General features: G+C 37.2%; 1 protein-coding gene across 4 annotated transcripts in view; it reads left to right on the top strand.

Moving 5' to 3' along the window:
* The window catches only part of MPP7 (MAGUK p55 scaffold protein 7), a 156,402-nt gene that overhangs the window by 70,483 nt on the left and 61,505 nt on the right, over positions 1-24,414 (top strand). For all 4 annotated transcript variants that reach the window (XM_014248784.2, XM_005518709.3, XM_088058400.1 and 1 more), the window contains exon 5: positions 20,541-20,618. In XM_014248784.2, the coding sequence (XP_014104259.1) occupies positions 20,541-20,618 (78 nt within the window). The remainder of the gene's footprint in view (positions 1-20,540; positions 20,619-24,414) is intronic.

Raw genomic sequence — 24,414 nt, 5'->3', positions numbered from 1 at the left:
ATGAGAAGTAAAGTAAGCCCTTAAAAACATCTTCCCGCTCCTCCCTCCTTCTCAGCTCTACCTCCTACCCCAGTGGCACAAGGAGATGGTGAATGGGATTATGGTCACTTCATCGGCCAAGGCTTCTCCTGCTGCTCGGGGAGAAGAGTTGTTCCCTTACTGAACCATGGGGTCCCTCCCATGGGAGAAAGTTCTCTGTGAACTTCTCTAGCGTGAGTCCATTTCATGAGCAACAACTGTTTGTGAATTGCTGCAATATGAATCCATCCCACAGGTAACAGTTCCCTGTCAAACTGCTGCAGCATGGTCACTCTTCCATGGGGTGCAGTCCTCCAAGCTGCCTGCTCCAGCCTGGGAGAAGGGGCTGCTCTTTCCACAGGTCTCCTACTGGACCACAGCCTCCTCCAGGCATCCACCTGCTCCAGTATGGGCTTCTCCACAGGCTGTGGATGGATCTCTGCATCTCCCATGGATCTCCATGGGCTACAGGAGCACAGCTGTGTTCAGGTGGACACCATGGTCCTCACCACAGCCTGCAGAAGAATCTGGATTCCAACACCTAGGGCACCTCCTCTCCCTCATTCTCTACTGACCATGGTGTCTGCATGGTTGTCCTTCTCAAATGTTTTTAATCCTGCTCTTCTCTGGATGGAATTAATACTGTGCCACAACCTTTGTTTTGATTTCTTCTTAAATATGTTAACACTGAGGCGTTACCACCATTTCTCATTGGTCTAGCCTTAGCCAGTGTCATGTCCATCTTTGGAGCCATTGGGGATTGGTTCTGCTGGACATTGTGAAAGCTTCTAGCAGCTTCTTACAGAAGCCACTTCTGTGGACCACCCCCCCAACAACAACCTGGTTTTGCAGGCCATGCAAAACCTTGACAGCAAGCCAAGGATGAGTAATTTATTATGGGCAATTGCTGTAACTTAACTGTGTCTTCAATACAATAGCAAAACCTAAATGTGCAGTTTCACTCTGGCATAACATCTCCAGTATGGTGACATAGTCTGTTTCTGTGCTACAGAGGAAAGGGCTTCATGCTTTCTTGATCACCTGAACCACTCTGAGGTATCAGTGGTGTAAAAAAAAAAATCTTTCTTATTCCTGTGGTGTCATTGTGTGGTCTAAAGTTAGAGCTGTCTTGGTTTTGTTTTCAAAAAACACTGGTGCCCGTGGCCGGGTATTTTCTGTCTTCCCCCACTCTTAAAACCAGTTTTTTCCTCTGTGTGTTCTCCCATGTATGTCTGCAGGCTTCTTCTATTTCTTGTCTACTAAATAAAGCTTGGATTAATTCCTTGTCTCAGGAAAATTAAGACCGTGAGTGTAGGAAGAGGAAATATTTGTATGCCATGTTAACATGGCTATATATGTTCCTAGGGGAAACATTTCTTTTGCCTAGTGTGCTACACTGCTTTCATGTGTTTGCAAAGTTAAACTATTTCATTAGATGCAAACTAGCTGATAGTCCATCAGTGCTGGAATTGAAGGTATTTTGAGATTTGCCAAGTGTAGCAAATACCAGGACAGGAAGACACCTCTGTCTTGGCTGCAGATGTGCACTAAGAGATGGATGCAGCCACTGCTGAGCACCTGCACCAGTAGTCAATTGACCAGAAAGGCTACCACAGGCAGAGCAGTGCTTCAGCCAGCACAAGCACCAGTGGTGCTCATATGAAAAAAAAGTACAGCCTGGTCCTGTTTCTCATCTCCAGCTAATGAAGGCACTGCTGACAACACACACCTTGCTGCTCTCTAGATTTCTAAACAGAACCATGTTTGTAGATTCCTCAAATAGCACCACAGGTGTTGAGTCCAGCTAAATAGCCATGCCTGTGCCCCAAGATCTTTACCCAGCCACAGGTTAAGACTGTTAAGTCCTTCCAGATAAGGGTCTCCTCTTATTTGCTGGCTACGCCATTAGGGAAATACAAACATACTCTTTTCATAATTTTCTGGACTGGGGTCTCACACAGAGAGACATATACCCAACAATGTTATTATCGATGACATAATAAGCTATTTGGACTTCTGAATTCTGTTGCTTTATAAAAATTTCATTATCTATAATTCACACTCTACTAGATGCATCAGCATAACCCTCTTGATCCTTCTGCTAGCCAGCGCTTCAGAGCTGTTTGTTTCAGAGAATGTTAATGCTAAGTTGGCACTTCATGCTCTCTCCTTCAATTTTAGGTTGTTTTCCCTCTGATTTCGGTCGTGCTGCCTTTCTCTTTCACTCTGTTTCATAGAGCACTAACATGAAATCATTGCTTCCCAGAGGAGGAGATTTTGAATCTTGGAGCCACTGACTTTTCTGCCCCAGTGGCTCAGGTATAGTGTGACCCTATGAAGAACATGATGTTTACAGAGTGGAGAGCATCGAGGGTAAAGAGTCTTTGTCTGTTGGAAATTAAATCTGTATTGTCTCCCTATCTCTTCCCAACTTTTCTCGTTGGCTTTTGCTAGCAATCACAACCTGCACATGGTAATTACAGTATTTCAGTTTTTCACAAACATGAGTACCTCAATTATTTTGATAGTAAGAATTAAAAAACACCCCAGTCCTGCCTGCTATAAATGCTAGGGATTATGTATGGGATAGCCTTGAGTACTGCTTTATATTTACTATGGATATCATCTTCATAAAGTATTTTCAATTTTAATGTGCTTTACAGATTGGGTTTCATGGAAAAGAACAGTTTTTGTTGAGATTTTGTGTTTAAATAATCCAATAATGACACTGCAGACATACACAGCTTTAATCAGGATCAAACCATAAATCAGGGTGGAATTTTGAATTTCCAAGTTTCAAACATTCTAGGAAAAAAGTAACCCATAATTGTCATCATGTTAATTGGCATCTGAAATACTAAGCTGATCATACTGAAGTTTAGTGTATCATTAAAGGCTAACTGCAAATCATACCCTAGCAAATGCCAAGCAACAAAGCTTTTGTAATTGTGTGCCTATGTGCTTTCATTTGGAAGCATACCCTTTTCACCAATCTAAGTTTTATTATCTTCTCTCAAAGGGGAAGCAATATTTTCCTTTTGTGGTGTATCAGGAAACTATAGAGGAACACCTATGTGTAGCTTGATCCCGTGTTCTGTCCTGCTTCTGCTCTTTCTCTCTATGTTTTTGGAATATGTATATTGGTCCTTTAACTTATTAGAACTGGATTAATTTATATTTATTTTTTATTGCTAAATGAATTTTTAATGTATGAAAGCTCTTTAATTCCCTTTGTGTTGTGTACATTTGTTACCCCTTCATAACTATTCTGTTATGGCTTCTCTGTGAGCGTGTCATCCCAGTTTTCACTTCAGCTTTTCCAGTGATTTAGTAATGTAGGCAAGAGTGACCTCTCATACACTTGAGGCTGATCTTTTAAAGATGGCTATGGTTAAAGTACTTAACTGTATTTTGATTGAGGTGGGGGAACTCAAGTGGCTTAAGCTGGATCATTATTTTTGAGCTTGTTCTATCAAGGGTAAATTGGCATTTTTGCACAATAGAAAAGGAAATTTGTTGCCTTTTGGTTCTGTTAATGTTACGATTCATGGCATAAAAATGTAAAACAAAACATGCTGGATAATGATACTCTTGATATTATTTAAATTTTTACTGGTTTCATATTCAAATGCAGTGTAAACCAGGCTAGGTCATGTTAGCTAATGTTTTGGTTGAATCCTATTGGAAAAAGGGAACTGGAGCTGGGGAACAGTTCCAGGTTGGAAACTGTCAGGAAATATTTTAGCATTTCAACAGTTGATAATTTTGTGTTGCTGGTCTGTGTATTTATAGCTCCTTATTACCTGAATGAAATTGCTAAATTTATCCCATTTTTTTTTTTTTAATGGTAGGAGTATCAATGCAACTCCCTTATCTTTGTTACTCTTGTCTCCTCGTTGGGCAGTTTCTGCTGTTTTCTACCAGCTTTCCAATATTTAAAGATATAGTGTGGCTGTAATTTTGTACACCTGTGCAAATACATTCGTGTTACCCGTTCCAATATAAAAATAAATTAATATGTTTGCTTTGATTTGAAGCTTCCTGTGAAACAGGTTTGTATGTTTAGATGATTTAGTGCAGAACTTGAAGTGCAGTGGTCTGAAAAGGTATGGGGAAATGGCAGTAAATCTCTTCTAAATTACTGCAATTTTCTTCCAATATTTTGTCATTATTTTTCATATTTTTCTTTATCCCACAGCACACATTGCACTTAAGTGTTAGTGTTTCTCCGTCCCCTACAGGGAAGGTTGAGAATTAGTTCTGTCCTTTAACACTGTTGTAATTTTCTGGTTGAACTTACTTAGGACATTTTACTCCTAACACATTTCTGTATCCTTTTAAGTAAAATTAAGGTGCTGTCTTCATGTCTTTTTAAAATTGTTGCTATAAATCTTGCTTGTTGGTATTAATTGATTTATTAGAATCTCTTTGTTTTGATTTCCATGCAGTTTAAATTGTAGCCTGGCCCCTGGCTGCAGTGTGCAGGCCTCAGCAGCTCCTCTTCTCATATTCTGTGCCTTCTGAAGTACTCACTGCAAGTTTTCTATTACTGGTTTTTATTGATCTTAACTTTGCCCCACTATTTACACATTTTCTCCACATTTTTCAATTTTTCTTCACCTACTTTTACCATTATTCCCAGAAAAAAAAAGGGACTCTGTATCTGTCCCACATTGTCCAAGGTCTGTTAGTTATGTTGTGATCTGCTTGGAAAGCTTTGTGATCAATCGCCTCTTTTAGAAACTAGGGAAGACTTGAATGCAAAGCATGTCTTCATAGGCGTTCTTTGCTTTCATGGCCATGATTTCATTAAGGAACATTTAATGTTTAACTTTACAGTGGTGACTTGTCCTAATAGTCTTCAGTATGAACATAATGTTTGTGATTAATTGTTTCCTGTTTGATTTTGCTTGGGTTTTTAACATAGACCGTATGTAGGCATAGGGAGATGGGAATGGCAATGTTTTTAGCTCCCTTACTTGTTGGCAAAGCCTGGTAGAGACTTTGCTTGGTACATTTAAGCACCTTCACACGCAGCTGCTTTTCTTTGTCTGTCTTGCCTAAGGTTGATGTATGGGGGAGTATACCTCTGATGGCTTTTACATTTGAAGTTCTTCAGCACTGTTTATTTCTGTGACTTAAGTCTCCTGCAGTTTTAAGTACAGAATTAACTAAAAATCAATTTCTAGATTTCATATTTGAGAAACTGCATTAATGCTTAAGGTTACTCCTTAGTATCTGTTTATAGTTAACCTCTTTTAAATTAATTATTGTGAATATTTAAAAAGTATTTACTCTGTTATTTTATTAGGGTTTTGGATTGGGATCCAGTGTTTGTGGGACTTCGGTGCAGTTTTAACAAAAGTTGTGTTTACAACAGAATTTTGCTCTGATGATGGAGGCCTTCAGTAAAAGGGATTTCTGCTTTATTTGATACTTCAGAGTATCTTCTTTTAAAAAGTGGCAGATTTTTCGTGAGGCAATAGTAATTAAATTGTAATTGTGTTTTGCATGTGTATGAATGCCTAAAAGGTCAGGGGTTTTATTCCTGTCTGTAAATTTTCATGTATGTGGACATAAAGCTTTCAATCTCAGTGTTTTTCTTAAAATGTAATTTATAAGGGAAAAGCATAATGTTGTGAATTATTTGGTTTTTGTGGTGTTGTTGTTGTTGATTTTTGTCTTTGCATCCAAGTTTTTTTGGTTATGTGACCTATGCTGTATCATGGCATGTTGCATAGGATGTAGAAAAAGCAGAAAGTGAGCTGCATGTTTCTCACATCGCATAAATTGTACTGACCCCACTAGATGGTGCTAATTGATAAATGTATGTCTGTGTATATTTATATATATATATATATGAATTTAATTTTAGCTCTGTGCACAGATGTCCGTATCCATGTGAATGAAGTTTGGGTTTTGAATGGGTTAATTCTGTAACACTGAGCTGCGCAGAAGGGATCTCTTCAGGGAACCTGAATTGAATTCAGTCTTGGACTAACTTGCATTGAGTACAGACTGTAAGGATGATGTTTACTGTACTAAGCAGAAATAAACCAAACTCTTTGTGATTTAAAGTTGGCAGTCCCTGGTTGAATAGTAAAACTGGAAAAGCCCGATTCTATACCAAAGTGTCTTAGCCTGTATGCAGAAAATCCTGTTTTCTTCTATTAATATTTAACTGGCATTTCTCTAGGATCTTAATTCTGCAGGGAATGGAGCTTGCTGAAAAAAGCAACCATCTGACAATCAAACGAGTAGTTTAGCTGTTGTACCTGTTAGAATTGTGTTTACTCAGTGAGCAGGGTTAGGAAAGTTCTTTCCTTTGGGTTTGTATTCTTGACAGAACAGTGGAAGTCACTTGCTTTTGGAAAAAAGTCTCAAAATTTTGTTCTGTGTAATGACATAAAAATAACATCAGTTTGAATTTGATGTTTAAAAGCAATAGTATCAGAAGAAATTAAATTTACACATCAGAACTTTTACAGGTAAAAACATTTGTGGGAGAATTAGATCCTTTTAATGTTTATATAAGTGTAGGTGTTCTCTGAAAGAAAGCATTGAGACATTTGAGGCATTATTGAGGTAAGTATTAAATCTAGGCACATTTTTGTTTTGTTTCTAGCCTCTAAATTAAATCTTAAACTTAGTCTTTAAGGAAGTTTGCTAGCAGTGAACTGGGGACCTGCTCTTATTGCACAGTGTTTCTACACTTTCTTTGCAGATTTCCAAAGACAATTCTAATCTCTCAGTTCTGTCTCATGTTAAAGTTTCTTCTTTGACTGTATTTATTTGACAAAGCAGGACCATACAGTTGTTAATTTAAAACCTGTCCTGTTACCTTTTTATTTGGAAAAGTATTAATTTAATTTAATTTTTTTCGACATGCTATCTCCATTTTCTTATCAAGTTACCTGTTCAGTTTTCTAATTTGAACTTTGGGAGTAATGTAACATGAATGGGTATTGGTATTGGCACAGAAAGTATTGTAAATTTTTGTTTGAATTCACCTTATGGCTCTTTCTTTTCTAATCAACATACAGGCATAAAGCACTAGGAAATAATGGAATATTGGTTTGGGTTTTTTAAAGTTGCTGAATCAGATAATCAGACTTGATCACCAGTCATGAAGTGTTCGTGATTGCCATTTTTCCAGATGAGCGTTGTTGCTGGTATGTTTTCTGCTTAGGAGGATTTCAGATAATGATAGATTCTACAGTGCAGTCAGCTGTTGTTGTGATCTTTGTTCTTTACATTTCAGCACCATCTCCATTTTTGTTTCCTTCCTTTTTCCATTCATACTTATCAGTATAATTATGCTTATTTATTTTAGAATTTATATTTTTTTTAGGTATTCAAACCTGATATTCAGGATAAAAGAATGATTTTATTTTTCTGATTTTTCTAAGGAAAAACTCTTCCTCTCAAATTCATAAAGATCTTTAAAATACTAGACCTCAAAGGGAGAAACACTTTTGCTATTGTCCTGGTTTAGGGCAAATTTGGGAAGAAAACAGTAACATATTTGCACTGTTTAAAAAAGGTTTGCTCAGGAAACTTTTCTATTTCTTAAATATAAATATATACTTTATATACATATAAACTTTTAGATTTTTAAAAATCTGACCAATACCAAGACTTGAAGTTTTTAATTTCTGATGTTTTAGATAAATTATTATATTACTATGTTGTTATACATAGTAACTCAAATTTGTTAGGCATACATTTTGCAAGTCTTTGTTGCATTACTTAGACACAATCAGGTGATACCTAAAAAGGAAATATTTAATTGCGAAAAAATGAAAGGTGTCCTTAAAGAAAAAACAAAACCCAAAGTTTATTTTCCAATGTAGGATTGAAATAATAAAGATGTGTATGTCTTTTTCTGATAATTTTTATTTGAAATATTTCATTTTTATTTTAGAATTTTTACTTGAACTAATTTTTAGTTCATTATTGCTTGAATTAAATGTTTTTCATCAAGTTTTTTATTTAGAATAATATAAACAGTTGTTGGATTATTGCAGTAAATGTTGTTTCCATATCTCTTTCATTACAACTGTGCAGCTTTTCTGTGTACTCTTCCTCAAAACTGAAGGGCTTCAGTGGGAGTTACAACTTCATTCTTGCTTGCATTAAGTATTCTTTAAATAAAAATATATTTTAAAATTAACTTAGAAGCAAAGATTTTCTGATATATTTGACATATAAACAAATATTACAGTTGGTCATACGTATGTCACTATCGGTAATTGTAATACCAAAAAATTGTATGCTTGCAGTACTTTTTTCTAAAGAGATGTCCTTTTAGTGGTATTGGTTTGGAAATCAAGTACACTTTATGTCTGTGATTAGTCATGGTCTTCCTTTTGGTGATGAGGAAACTGATGCTTAGTTCCCTTGGTAATGTGCTTTTAAATCTTTGGATAAAAAATGTTTATAATTCTGAGTACTGTTATCATTTAACTTTGCAGTCTCACATATATGACTTTGAGAATTTTGCTGTATGTGTGCTTCAGTTTGCTGTGTCTGCAATACTGCACAAAGTTTCTTGAGAGTTGAGTCAGAATTTTTAGTTAAAGATTTGGTATCTTGTACGGTGAATGGTGAACCCTGATTTTGACCCTAGGAAGAGAGAGAAATAGACACTTATGTGGGCCCACCTCAAATCCTGTCTTCCATTTAAATCTGAATGCTTCAGTTTAAAAGTGTTTCTATTAAAGTAGTAATACTGAGGGGAGGAAGAGTGAGCATCAAAGTGGGAGTGTGTAGACAGAAGGGCCATAAACTGGAAAGAGCAATTTGAGACCTGGAATCCTGAGTTCAGTATTGCTCTAATGAAATATTTCCCTCAAACTTTTACCATTTTTAACATGCGTTTACACAGGTCTGTGTGTGCTTTTGGGTGAAGAGAATTGTTATACTTTTATCAAATTCTGACTTGTACTATTCAGACTGGGACATGATGGGTTTACTCCTCAGATCTTATTTGAAAATGTATTTATGAATGGTAATGCATTAAAATTGTAGGGATCTCTCAGCATCCATAGACTGCTGTTTGAAAACTGCATGTTTCAAAGGGAAAAAAGTCTGATGTTGTTCTGTTCTTTCTGTTCAAGAACCTCATGTCCTTAGCTCACATAAGAGAGCTTCATTCAAATTTGGAATTGTTCTGATGCTCCTTCCTTTGGAATTGGGGTTAAAAGTACAGAAAAACAATTTTGAAAATACTGTATACAGTAGCCATGTAGACTGTTTGGCTCTAAAGGGGCAGGGAAATTTATTTTGGAGCAAGTGCAACTTGTTTAGCTTTGGTCTGAACTTCCTCTGTCTATCTAGGGACCCTTTTCCTATAAGCAAAGTCATCAAAACCTTTCCTTATTACTGACAAAAAAAGGCCCATTTGAATGAAGTCTGTGAAATCTCATATAATAGGACCTTTATTTTGTTGTATAAGGAACAATGAATTCAAAGTGAATTTTTTTTCAAGTAAAATAAACATTTTTAGAAACTCTGCATGAATAACTGGGTTTGTAGCCAGTATTTAATCTGTTTTGCTTACCATAGCAAAAATAAAATAGCAAATGCTATTACCATATTACCTCCTTTTAGCAACAAATGGAGAAGGAGAATTGCCATCCTTTAGTGGGTGTGGGGAAAAACATACTGACAAAGAACAAGGAAAAGGCTGAAGTACTTAATGCCGTCTTTGCCTCAGTCTTTAACTGTAAGACCAGTTGTGTGGGTACCCAGCCCCTGTTCTGGAAGACATGCACAGCAATCGGAATGGTGGCCTGTAATCCAGGAGGAAGTGGTGAGTGACCTACTGCACCATTTAGACACACACCAGTCTATGGGGCCAGGGGGGATCTACCCAAAAGTACTGAGGGAGCTGGCAGAACTGCTCACAAAGCCCCTTTCTGTCATTTGCTAGCAGCCCTGGCTAACTGGAGTGGTCCCAGTTGACTGAAAGTCAGCAATTGTGACGCCCATCTATAAGAGGGATTGGAAGGAGGATCCAGGAAACTATAGACCTATTAGCCTGACCTCAGATCCTAGGAAGGTCGTGAAGCTGATTGTCTTGTGTGCCACCACATGGCAGTTACAGGACAACCCAGGGGATCAGGCCCAACCAGCATGGGTTTAGGAATGGCAGATCCTGCTTGACCAATTTGATCTCCTTCTGTGACAAGGAGACCTGCTTATTGGATGAGGGAAAGAATGTGGATGTGTCTACCTGGACACGAGTAAAACCTTTGATGTGACTTCCCACAGCATTCTCTTGGCTTGGATGGGTGTGCTCTTTGCTGGGCAAAAAATTGTTGGGCTGGCTGTGCCCAGCAAGTGTTGGTGAGTGGAGTTACATCCACCTGGTCACCAGTGGTGTTCCCTAGGACTTGGTATTGGGGCCAGTTGCATTTAATATCTTTGTCAATGATCTGGACAAGGGCATCAAGGGTCACAACAGCTCCTGCAGTGCTGCAGGCTGGGGAAAGAGTGGCTGGAAAACTGCCTGGCAGAAAAGGACCAGAGGGTGCTGGTGGACATCAGCTGAATGTGTCTATGTAGGTGGCCAAGAAGGCCAATGGCATCCTGTCCTGTATCAGCAATAGTGTGCTCATCAGGACCAGGGCAGTGACCATCCCCTGGTACTTGGCACTGCTGAGACTGCACCTCAAATTCTATATTCAGCACTAGGGTCCTCAAATCAGGAGGGACATTGAGGTGCTTGAGCATGTCCACAGAAGGTCAGCAAAGCTGGTGAAGGGTCTGGAGCACAAATCTGATGAGGAGCAGCTGAGGGTGCTGAGGGAATTTAGCCTGGAGAAAAGGAGGCTCAGGGAAGACCTTACTGCTCTCTACAACTACCTGAAAGTAGGTTGTAGCCAGTTGGGGACAGTCTGTTCTCCCAAGTATCAAGCAATAGGACAAGAGGAAATGGCCTCAGGTTAAACCAGGCAAGGTTTAGATGGGATTTTAGAAAAAAATTCTTTACTGGAAGGGTGGTCTCCAGCACTGGACCAGGCTGCCCAGTAAGGTGGTTGAATCATCATCCCTGAGGTATTTAAAATGTGTGTAGGTGTGGCACTTGGGGACATGGTTTAGTGGTGGACTTGGCAGTGCTGGGTTAATGGGCCTCAGTTTTAAAGCCTCTCCTTGGTTTTCAGATAAAGGGAAGTCAAGGTGGGCATAGTGGAGGTGTTTATTAATTTTTTCCTCATATTCTTTGGTGATACTAGCATGAAGACAGGAAATTCTAAATTAGAAATATTACAGGACATAGCTCTGAGGCACAGGTCTGCAGGTATGTCCCATTGTTCAGGAAGGACATGTTTGTTAACGGTGTCAATAGGAGGTATTTCACAGATAGTGAAGTACTTTTTCTAATAAAAACAAATGTGATGGGGAGCTGAAATTTAAGAACACAGTATATATGGCACAGAGAAGCAAGTGCAGGATCACCAGATTCATCAGTTGCTCACCTAATGTCTGTCTTGGTTTTTCTCAAAAAAGAGTAGAAGAGATGCTTTTTCATTTTACAATAAAATTCAAGAGATGGATCCTTACAGACCTGCTTAGTTCTTGTTAGGACAAAATCAAATCTGACAATGCCCTCATGGCTGTGTCAGGTTAGTCTCAGAGCTGCTACATCTGTGAGACTGCCTCAAATAAACTCTGGAATACTGCTGTTCTTCCTGAAGCATTTCATTTTCTCTGTCTTCATCATCTTCCTCAGATCCTGCCCAGCTCATCAAGGTGAATCAAGGGTGAAGGACAAATTATGTAATGAGGCACAGTGTCAAATGATTGACAAGAGAACCCTGAAACCACAGATTTAAAAAAAAATAAATTCAGGGAGAATAGGATTTTACTATACAATTTACTTCACTGTGCAGAGGCATTCCTTCTGTCTTGAGATTTCTGGCTAGACGATAAAAACAAGTTATTTGACTGGAAAGATTAATAATCCATATGTCTGGAATTTTTAGCAAGCCTCATTTTTATCCCTAACAAAATCAATACATAATTTGATTTTGCCAGTTGACAAAAGTTGCCTTCTTTCCCCTCAAAGGTTCCTTTCTTTCATTTATAGCATGCTATGCTTCTTCTATTTGCTTTAGTTTTATAATTTGTAATAATCACATGATACTTGCTATCACTGTTAACTGGACACTTCCATTGTTACACCTCTGGTGCACATCTGAGCAATTCATAACCATGTTCTGGCTGTATCAAATTCCAAGCAACATTTGCTGAGAGTCTGATTTGGAGCTGCAACCCTTCCAAGCACCACTGCTGATTTGCACTGATCACACCTGATTTAAAATAATGTAACTTTGTACATCTATTGATAGCACATCATTGTACAGTTTTTTCAAAACATAATGTGGCAAGAAAAATGTCCTTATAAATGTGATCACTTGCCACATTTTTTAACTTAGAAAATTAATATAAATGTGCATACAGTTCTGAAAATGCAATGTGGTTAGAAATTTCTGGAGGAATTATGTTTTGAATATGGGTCATTCTGATTGCTGGGTAAAGGACAGTTTTGAAGTGTCATCCAGCACATCCTGGACTCTTGGCAACCTTATCTTTAAGGGCTGAGCAGTGCTAGTGTAGATTTAGATTGAACAGAAGGAAGAAATTTTTTATAATGGGGGTGGTAACACGCTGAAACAGAGAAGCTGTGGATGCCCTTTCTCGTAAGTGTTCAGTGTCAGGTTGAATAAGACTCTGAGCAACTCAGTACAGTGAAAGGTACCCCTGCCCATGGCAAAGGGTATAGACTAAATGATCTTTAAAGGTCAAACCATTCTGTGATTCTGCACTTGGAGATTGGTTTGCGTTCTTTTAACACAGCTGCAGAAATTTTGGTAACCTCAGAGCACTTTGGTCCTGATAGGCATGTTTAATTGTTGTCTCTTTTCAGATAATGGACTTACATAAAGTACACATATGACACATAAAAAGAGTGTTGGAGGTTTCTTTTGTTCATGTGTTTTGCTGTAGCACAAAACTGAACTGACGTTTTTTGCAACTTCAGGACCGTGGATACAGGCTTCTCTTTTCCTGTGGTACCTCTAATGTTCCCTTCAGTGTTAACATGAGTGGGTTTAATCTTCAATGGATATAATGTTTTAAGGTGACAGAAATTAACAAAGTCCCATCAAGTTCAGTCTTAGGCCTCATTTTTGAAACTGTATTAAAATCTCCAGTTACAACCCTTGTCCACTCCTCAAAAAGTCAACCCTTGTCAACTCCTCAAACACTTGTTAGCAGCAGATGAGGTAAGGCTCCAGCTAAGGAGCTTGGATTTCTGTCCAAGAATTTAGATGCCTTGTTGGTTATTTCCTTGTTCCAGGTGGTTATGAGGGGAAGAAACAAATGCTGCAGAAGGAGTCACCACCACCAGATGACCAGTGCCCATCCGGTCTCCAAACAGTAGCTGCTTTGGAAGAACAGTCAGCTGTTCCAGCTGTGTCCCCTCCCAGACTCTTGGCCACCCCCAGCCTATTCCCTGCAGGGCACAGAGCAAGTTCAGAGGTGGCCTTGATACTGCACAAGCACTGTCCAACAATAGGTAAAGGCTTGCTCTGTTACCAGCACGGTTTTGGTCATGGATCTACAACACAGTACTATGCAGGCTGCTATGAAGAAAATGACCTCTGTCCCAGCCAAACCCACTTCAACAGATAATACCAGACAGTCTGAAGGTTTTCTGATTTATTAGTGATTTCATGCTATTCCAATAAAGAAAATTTTAATTCGTTATTTAGTGCAAGTTTTTAGTTCTTTCATTAGGGTTATCTGCCAAGTTCTGAATTTCTTCTAACTTCCAGCTATTCAGGCAGAAATATTTCCTTGCCATTAGCCTGCATTTGAATTGTTAGGAAATTCATGCTTCTGCTTTTTGCAAAAAGGCTTAAAGAAGAATTGCTCGTCTGTTGTGCTAAAACTTTTTGCTGTGGCAAATTGGGCTAGAATCAAGATCTCTGGATATCTGTTTTTAAGCCGCCAGAGGCTTGCTTTGGTTCTTGTAACATTCTCTCAGAGGCCTTTCTGCAATCACTTATTCTATATTTGAGGCAATTTAATGTTACTATGGGGATTGAAATGCTCATTGCAAACTTCGAATAGTTACCTATGATTTATTAATTTCCATTTTGTTTCTGTTTTCTAAAATACATAATGCTAATTTCTTATCAGTAAGTGCATTTCTTATCAGTATTCTGTCTCTAACTGCAGTTCAGTTGGTATGACTAGAATGTGATTTAAAGGCTGTATGTGTTCTAAGTTTTCCTACACCTTGTGTTCATCATGCCATAGTACTGCAGAGTTTTTAATGTATTTAAGTTCCTTAGTGTACCAAAGCTGCAACAATAAGGACGATAGGAAGGCTTGTGAACAAATTAGTAGTTTTGCATTCAGTCTGTATTTTTGTCCTGTGCAAATAGACTTACAGGCCACCACTGAGTGATGAAGATAAATCAAAGAGTTGGCTACCTTTTCTGTTACTTTCATATGGTACAGTATGGTTCTGGAAGGAGAAAGGAAGTGAATTAAACCATCTCTTAATTTAAATTCTACATCAAGAAAAATATGTATTCTCTTTCAGCAGAGATGATGGTATGTAATTATCATTTCTGAATGATTTTAATAGTAATTTTCTTTTGTTTAATTATAGCCCATCATTTCTTTTTTTTCATTCTTGCTTATTTATTTTACCTTCACTCCTAAGTTGTTAATAAATTTAGACAGTGAACTCCAAGAGTCTAAATCCCAGAGTTAAGGTCATACTGTTAGTGATCAAATGAAAACTCTTAATTCTTATATTGAAATCTCACTGTGTTAATGTTGGAACTATTCACAAACATGTCTTTTATGGCCATGAGTGCCTTGGAATGTTTTCTCTTGCTTCAGATATTTCAGATGCAGAACACAAATTGCAGATTAAGCCAAAACTTGCACTTACTCCTCCCTCAACAGTTTTTCTTTTACTTTCTTTTCCCACTCTCTTAATCTGCTGTGGCTTCTTCATGTATAGATGCTCTTTTTTGTAGCAGTACTACTTTGTAGGGGTGCCACTAATGGAATGAAATAATTTTTTGCAAATGTACATCAATCTGAAACTTTGGTGGGCAGTTAACAGCTTCTCTGTGTACATGAGTCTTCCATTATGCATCCATGTAAGTGACTAATCCAATAAATACAGTGGCTGCATGGCTTTTGTCAGTGCTTTGATTTCAGACACTCTTGCTGTCATGTATGATGAAAAATACAATGAAGAGAGCAGTTAGCGGAGATGTTCTGCCAACTGCTATGGACTTTCTACAATATACTCAATGCCTGTACTTTAGACACATCTTGATGCTTTGTGTGTGTGTTTATATTGACATTGTAGTTCAGATCACTACTGCTTTTTTTAAAGCAATTTCTCATCTTCTCAACTTCTGCTTTGGTTTTACATCAGCAGTCCAGTATATGAAAGGGGTTCTTTCCTGCTGAAACTAAACAAGCAGATTAGCTGCTAATGGGTATTCAGCAGGCAAGACTAGTCCAGAGGAAAACCCCAGAAATGTATACGATGTGGTGATAAAACAAATTTTGCAGGTATGCTATCTTTATGCTGAGTGATATTTCATCTCATAAAATAAAACCCAAGTAAGGGAATGTTTATATAACTCATAAGAGGGTATGATCTTCTGATGTTTCTCAAAAGGAGAAGCACTCTGGCCCAGAATTGTGTCTGCCCCAGAATGATGGTCAGTGCAAATACTCACATACTCATAAGATCCTCTTCAGCACCTCCTGTTGGGAAGGTGTCATTACCATAAAAAAAGCTCTTATCCAGAGGTGTTGACATGTCTGAGTAGTTGGTGACATCCTTGTGTGTCGGCAGAACATTTTCACATGATATGTATGATATTTCTTGTCTTTTATGTGCTGATTTGGCTCACTGATGGGCAGTGCTTTTTGGGTGTTTGCATATTGTACTCTTACATACACTTATTCTTTTCCTATGCCAACTGTTCAGTTAAAAAGACTAAGTTTGTCTTGTTATCTCTTTGTCACCTTTGGTGCATGCTTATCCCCCTCCCCTGATTTATTTTTAATCATATTATATTAGAACTGTACATGAAAATTTAGAAAACTAAAAGGAGAAATTAAGCTTGTTTTGTAGGACCCTTTGTTTGAGATTTTTATTTTTCTGTCTTAGAAAGCTCCTCTTGGGTTTTGAAACAGTCCAGGCTGAGGACACTACTCTGCTTTATTATAGAAAACTTAATTCAGTCTCTGGGAAAATCCAGAAACAATTTTTCTGGCTTACAAGTGTGCCAAAAATTGTATAAATTTGCAAATGATTATTTTTCCCTCTTGGGGCATAACTTCAGAGTAGATTGTCAGTTTTTGCAGAACCTCATAGAAGTTCTTACTCTACAGTGAAAAGAATAGGTAGTCATAAAAAAAACCAAAAAAAGCATCCCACAATTTAGTCATCTGTTCAGCAGAACAGCTTTTTATGTTTTATTTACAATATATAATTCTTGCTTTAACAGACTTGGTCTCATCTGTGAAGACATTTTCAGTATTGAGGCTTTACATGTAAATGTCAGAAGAACTTAAAACAGATGTACAGTCCTATATTTTCCATACGTTTTACAAGTTTCTAGTAGAGACAAGGCAATGGTATTAAAGTTACTGGACATCTGGTATCACGTCTCGATGTAAGCTAAAGTTGCCTTTTGTATTAAATATAATTCTTTAGATTGAAGCTCAAACAAATGGCTGCAAATATGATACATCTTACCTTGAGCTGGTGAATGCTCTCGTTTCTACTTTTGAATCCCCTCATACTTCTCTCAAAGTGTTCCAGGGTGGTTTTAACTTCTGTTACAGTTTAATTTCACTGAGTGATGTTTATAAAGGGGGAAAGTATTTGTACCACCTTGTCCTGTTTTGCTTTTCATTTCTGTGTTTGGCTACTTGACATTATTCATTATCATCAATGTATTCACTTAATCTAGGTATTCAAATTTCAAATTCTACTTGTATAGGAATTGAAATTTGGAAATGCAGTGCTTGGTGTGCATGTATTATTAGCATGATGTAAAAAAATCATATTTGGGAAAATAATGAACTGAAAGACAGCATGTGTAGAGGTTACCAAAGCATGTGGCTGCTTGCACAGTAGTTTTTCTAAAGGTGTTTGTCATAAATGCAGTCATTTATTGCCCTGAAGTCTGGCAAATTCAAAGGCTACCAGGTGAGCTTGCAAATGTGCTCTGTCATTTTTGAAAGACAGCAGAGATGACCTAGTGCCCAGTGAGTAGGAAAAGGCAAGTGCTGTGCTTGTCTTCCAAAAAGGCCTAAAAATACAACATGAAGAATGAGAGGCCAGTCAGCAGTGCTGTGATCTGTGGGGGAAATTGTGGAACAAATCATCTTGGCTTACATTTTTAAACACAAGGAGGGAAGGAGTTTCCTCAAAGTGCATTTTTGTCTCACTGAAATTTTTGCTTTATCAGTGGAGCGGAGCTAAATCTCCTCTCTTATTGCATTCAGGAATATATTATATAGAAGTGCTGCATGCATTAATGATATATTACTGATCCAGAAATTAGAGGTGTGAGGTAACTGTTTTTATGATGCATGCGGTAATTTTATACTAATATGAAAGGTAATCCCTGTATTGCACACTGATTGCATCTTTATGCACAGACCAGTGGTTTTTAATTTCCATAGGTATATCCTTTAAATTACAAAGATGTGAAAGACAGATGTCGTCTAATGATTTGATTTTAAAAATAGAATCAACTACAAAGGCAAACTACTGTCAAATAAAATCAGATATTTGGGAGAAAAACCCCACTCTGTATTGCATCTCAAATGGAAGTGTGCTGAGGTTGCAGTGTCTGTTACCACAGACCATGAAATGTTTATCCCTAGAGTCACTCATTGTACTAGTATGGTAAATTAATAAAATTTTCAACCTGATGTAACAAAATCCAGTATCTAGAACTGTCTAGTAGCAGTTAAATTTTCCTGCTTACTTGTTCAGCTTCTGCTTTTTTGGTTAGGCAGTTACTCTACAACTCCTCCATAATCATATAAAACTTTAATGATTGTCCCTAAATGCTTAACTGGAATCTAATATCCCCTCTTAGGAAAATAAAAATTCGTTTTCAGTCATTTTTGCCATTTCTGGCTATAGAGCCAATAACTATTTCAGGTTACACTGTGCCACTTCTTGAAAACCTATTTTTTTGTTGCATAAATTTACAATTGCATAACGTTTTTCTCAAAGACGGGTTAAGCAAGGATGTCACCACATTTTTTTGTTTGGTTGACTTTTTCATTTTTCCTTTTATTAATTTCAGTGGTAAAGATATGTACAGGTTGTCCAGGATAAAAGTAGCTTAATCAGCAGTGGCACTTCTATTTTCTTTGAGAAACTAGGGGATAACATGAGCAGTTGCTTCTGACCACAGAGCTGACAGAAGCACAATCTGGATAAAATCAAGATGTTCTTGAAGCAATCAAAAAATGATGGTTTTGAGACTTTTTGATTTACTATGTCTTTTAGTTATTCAAGTTAACAGTTCAAGTAAATCACAAATTTCTGCCAAACTTGGGGAGCTGCAACTCCTTGTTTTGTTTAGCCTTCTCTGCTTTGTGAGCTAGAAATACGAAGTTGTCTGGTCACTTATTAGAGTTTTATGAAATCAAGTATGAATTAGTCTAAGTAATTGCTGAGTAAACAATGTCTACATAAGCGATGTAAAATTCAGATTCATGTTCTGGAGACAGTAGTGCTTTCCATGTAGTTTACAGATGAGAACAAATTATTTTACAATTTATAAATTAAGCGACTGTAGTGCCTTCATGCTTCACCATGATATGTCACAACTTCAGTATCCTTTAACCAATGACATACTGAAATAATCCTGTTAAGATAGCAGAAATGATGAAGGAATCAGTCAAGACTTAGATCTTACTATGCCATAGTGTATTAGCATGCTTTTTACTTCGAAGAACATACAGTCTAAATGAGGAAAAACAGATGTGGACTTAGGGTTATGAAGCACAGCAGAAGACAGGAAAAATGGCAAGCACAAGTGTCACTGACATGGCATTACCCTGTTCTGGACGTATTTGTGAAAGTTCAGTGTAAATTAAAAAGAGAGGGTTTAAAGAATGACCTCTAAATTAAGGAGGGAACAAGTCCTAGGCAGTGAGGGGAGTGCTGCTGGGGGAGTAGTAAGCAGAGAAGAGCAAATGTGGGAGAAGGGGGGAATGCTGGAGGGAACACTTGGTGTAAAATGGAGATGATCTGGTCAACTCTGAACAGTTTCAGTGTGTGAAGAATGGTTTGGTTGCTCTTTAAATATGTCCCTGCTGTTTGGGATCTGTCCCACTCCTCCCCCAGTAGTATGCTGGGGAGTGGTAGAGTATCGCTGGGGATCCTGTTTCCCAAGGACATGAGGGAGTCCCCAGCCAAGTTCTGCACCCCACAGCCTCGCCAGACCTCATTTTCCCCTCCTTGCCGAGCACAGAAGTCCCCAATTTAGCTCCTTCTGCAACTCCTCCAACCATCTGGAGTTCATGCCTCCTTCAGAGCAGCAGAACTCAAGCACAAAATCTAAGAATGAGGTACATTTGCATTAGTTCAGACTACTGTTGTCTTCTGTTTTTAGATTTTAATTGATATTTGTATATCTAAGTATCTTCAGGAAAATAATATTATAAATAAATAAAGTTAAATGCTTAATATAGTCTTTTATGCTATTCTGAAATAGCTACAAAGAAACTTGTTAGAAGTCTTAAAATACTTTGGGTCTTAAAAGCATTCATACTGGAAAAAAATCTAAATTTTGAAATGCATAACTTGTGGAGGAGGGAACAGGGTGGTGTTTAAATAATGATGTATCCTTACCCTTTTTGGAAGAACCAAAGTACAGTGCATCTTTAATGTTGATAATTATTCATTAAAAACCTTAACTTGCTGAAGGAGTGCCTCTTTCTTTCAAATGTGTTAGAATTCATATTAGCACTGCTTTGCCCTTGTTTCTGAATTATTTTAATGACAGCAGCCGCTCCGTCAAGTTGTCTGTCAGGATGTGGGTGGCAGGCTATTATTTCACTTCATAAATCATAATTTACAGGGGTTTTTATATCCATCTTGGGAATAAACACTTTATGCTTTGTGTTTTCAGCAGCAATATAAAATGTAATTGATACTTGAAGCAATATGTTAGAAATATGGACAGAGAAAGCCAGGAGAGAAAAATCACAAATGTTTAGTTTTTCTGTGGGTTGGTCTGCATACTGAGCATTTTTTCCATCTGATTTCATATTCTTAGCACTTCAACAGAGGATGATGATGAATTGCATTTACTTGATTGCTGCCTGCAGGTTACTGTAAGGATGTTTAGTTACAGTCAACAGACTCAACAGTTATTTTGTACCATTTCTCATGCTGCTAAATAAACTTATCACTTTGTTCTATTGTCTTCCAGATTCATGAAAAACTGCATTATTATGAAAAACAGAACCCGATGCCCATTCTCCATGGTGCAGCAGCCTTGGCAGATGATGTAAGTGTCCCCTGCTGAGATCATTGGTACCAAGTCTACCAAAAAACTGTCTGCAAGCAGAATTCTTCATAGGGCAAACATATGAATATAATCTTCTGAGCTGAAATCATAAGAAGCTGCAAAGGTTTCCAAAGCTTCTGTCATCACTGAGCTTGTTGTTGATATTACTTTGATTTTTATTCACTTGCATGTTAAAAAACATTGCATCTAGGTAGCCTCTTGTTCTGCTTTAGTAACTAAGCAATAAAAATTACAGGTTCGAACTCTGCTGGGAGGGGAAAAGCTGTCAACTATTAGTGTTTTGAGAAAATCACAGACAAGAGGAATGCTTTGGAAAAATAAAGACAGATGAGATAGTGGCACTGCTGACAGAACATGAGAAATGACAAATAATATTACAGAAACTAAACATATGAAATGCCTAGGATGAAGGCTTGTTGAAAAAATATCAAAACTATTTAAGAGAAACTACGGTAGTGATTTATTGATATTGGAGCTTTCCAAATTACCTTCATAACCAAAAAATAAATTGTAAAAGTGGTCAGCATTGATGGAGTAGTTAATTTCCTGTTACTATAATTTTTATTTTAAAGAAAAAAAATCCAACCTGCCGTTTCTTGCTATTTGGTTAATTCTAGGATTCAGATGAATTGTGAACACACCTGTATAAACTATGACTGAACCTGAGGCAGGCCAGAACACAGAAATGTTTAATAAACTGTGGTTTAGGTGAAATCCAGAAATCTTCGTTGCAATTGATGATGTCAGGTTGCTTTTTGGAAAAGGCAATATGTATTAGGATCCATTTCAAATACAGCATGTTTGAAACTTCACATATTTTATAGATGTTTTAAAATATCAATTATCTATTTATATAAATAATAGATTTTGGTTTTTAAATTTTACAAATGATTAAATGTTGTGAATTGAGATTGGTAGCATTTTAACAAAAAACTAAATTAAACTTATTTGAAGACTATTGAAAAAAGGATACACGGTAATTTCATCATTTCATCATGTTTCAGTAGGAGGACAGCTGTATCCTGTAATATACCAACTATAATAATACATTAGCCTTGACATCAGGCATACATTAGTAACATTTTTTAACCTTCGCATAGCTTTGAATAGTATTGATAGTAATTTTGAAAATTAGAAAGCTGGTTGAAAGTCTCTTCATTAAGTTTTTGCTGACATATTAATAATCCTTGCTAATATTTGTGTTATATCTCTGGTCTAAAATTCTAACTAAAAATAATTTCTTATTTTTGGATGCAAAACTTAGTTTTTGATACTTTCAGAAATTCTGAGCAATCTCATTCTTTGTTCAGACCATTTAAAATGTATAGTTTTGGAAATCTCCAGATTGAAGTACTCTGTCATGCCTCAGTTGAGGCTGGTTGGGGCTTTTAACCCTGTGAATGTATTATTATGTACGTATGGTAGTATTTTAAGTGTACATGTTGGGACATGATTGTGTCTAGGCATCTACCTAGCTTCTTTTTAATAGATGCTCTTGTTGCTTCTTCATTAATTATGTGGAGGTGAACTACAGCTTTTATGGGCACTGTCTGAAAGGGTAAGGATGTCCTTTGGTGGCTGAAGTCAGGCTAGCACACTGCAGGATTTTTCATGTTTTGGTAGCTATCAGCAAATTCTGAGGAAGCAAAATTACATGCAGTAGGCCTTGTAACTCTCAAACTCATGAAGTTTCAGGTTTAAAGTGCCATTCATTTTTTGGCATGTTTGTCTGACTGGTTGTCAACTTCAGGGATTTAAGACCATGTTTGTGTTATTAAACACACTTTCATTTCAATAGGCTTCAAATTAATGTTTTCTCTTCTTACTGATAGTAACTTTTCTATAGTTAAAGAAGGAATATTCTTATTAGCAACTAGATATTTCCTGCTTGATTTAAAACTCAAATCTGACGTGCTGCTATAATAAATCTGTTGAAGGAGTGTATTCTTACTCTTGTGTTACTTTTTAAAGCAGTTTTGGAAGTAACAATTTTTGCAAGGCTTTTCTAAACATTTTCATATTCCCAGCTGCCATACCTTCTCTCTCCTCTCCCCTCCCCCAGGGACTTTTAGGCTGAATTTCCCATCAGACATTCTGTTTACCTCTTATTTTGGAACAGCTGTGTCTGACTTAGGGCTCAATGATTTCATGCAAATTATCTAAATATCTCTCCTGGTTCCAGCCAGGACAGGGCTAATTTTCTGCATTAGTTGGGAGAGGGTATGGTTAGGACATGGAGGTTATTCCATACCACCTCTAGTCAGTTCAGAGTTCGTGAAAGGGAATCGCTTCCAGGAAGAAAGGTTTTGTTCCAATCAAGAAGAGGGGGTGGAGAGACCCATCTGGTATTGTCTATTATCAGGGAGTTTTTCATATGAATAATTTATTTTCTTATACCTTTTGTTACTAATATCTTTGCTATTACTTATTTTTATTAGTATTACTTATTTTATTATTAGTATATACATACAGTATAGTACATTGTCTTATCTCATTGCCATTTCCAGTAAATTGTTCTTGCCTCATCCTGTGATCGTGTATTTTGTGCCTCCAGTTGGAGAGGGAAGGAAAGATGGTGCATGGTTTTAGTGGGAGTGCTAAATTGGAGAATACCATTCCTAAACCACAACAATATCACTGGCAGGATAGACTGTTCTGATAGAAAGACTGTTCTGTCAAAAGAAGTTTTGTAACTTTCTCCAGAAGCTTTAAAGACCAGTCCCTGGTGCTCCCCACCTTGCCAGCCTCACTCCATGTCTGGCCTTCTCCTTCTTCCCCTCTCTTCAGTGGCAGCTTTTCATAAAGAGCTGGTTGAAATGTTCCCTCAAGAGACCACAGAGGTTTTCAGACAGCTTTTCCTGCAGTCTTTAGCATAGGAGGAGATTGCATGGTGTCAGTGTGTCCCGAGTATGCCATGTACTGCTGCTGTTTCAAATCTCAGCTCTTTATCAACAACAACAGTGACAACAACAATAACAAATAAAAATCCAGTCTGAACCAGCTGAGGTGGTAAACATGACTGAAAACATGACAAAACCTTGTCTTTCAATCTTTGTTTTCCTCCTCTTCTGTCACAAGATATTAAAGGTGCCTAAAACGTCAGTGAAAATATTTGGAAAATAATATAAATCACATGAACGAAAACAAGTTTTAAATTATTTTATCTCTGAAAAATATTTTCTAAATTATAAGATTAAAATGTCTGTTAAAGCAGTAATGAAGTATTTTTTCTCACTGTTCTAAACCATATGTATGTACATTTGCATTTGTACCACCAAAGCAAACACCAGTTCTGCTGGTGTTAATACGTGTGCACAATTCATCTGAGAGAGAAATGCTGAAATGGTCATTCTGCAGGGTGGCTGCTTGTCTCCATCAGTGAAACATGAATGAATAGATTTTATTCTCCAATGATGAGCAGTATAATCTAAAGAATGAAAAGAGAACCAAGCATAACCCATGGCATAGACCTGCTGTCATTCCTATAACAGAATATTTTCAGCTTTGCAGGGCTTTTCCAACATGCAGACTCAGTTGCAGTCAGATTACCTCAATATTTGGCTTTGTGTCTAGAAATATTTCATTCTGACCTTTCCTACAGAGACTGTTTTCTAATCTTTTACTATTTACCAGTATTAATCTTTTAATTAATACTGGTATTCAAACCAGTATTAATTAAATATTGTTAATAGTAGCAGTGAGGTACTTGCTGGACGTTCTTAGCTATGAATTATAGTTAGAAGTCTGTGGGGTGGTAGGTGATGAATTTTTAATA

Source organism: Pseudopodoces humilis, chromosome 1 (assembly GCF_049639895.1).
Source record: "Pseudopodoces humilis isolate 2021_Gansu_Grassland_sample_001 chromosome 1, ASM4963989v1, whole genome shotgun sequence".
In the NCBI taxonomy this organism is placed as follows: Eukaryota; Metazoa; Chordata; class Aves; order Passeriformes; family Paridae; genus Pseudopodoces; species Pseudopodoces humilis.
This window is presented reverse-complemented; position numbering and strand designations above follow the sequence as displayed.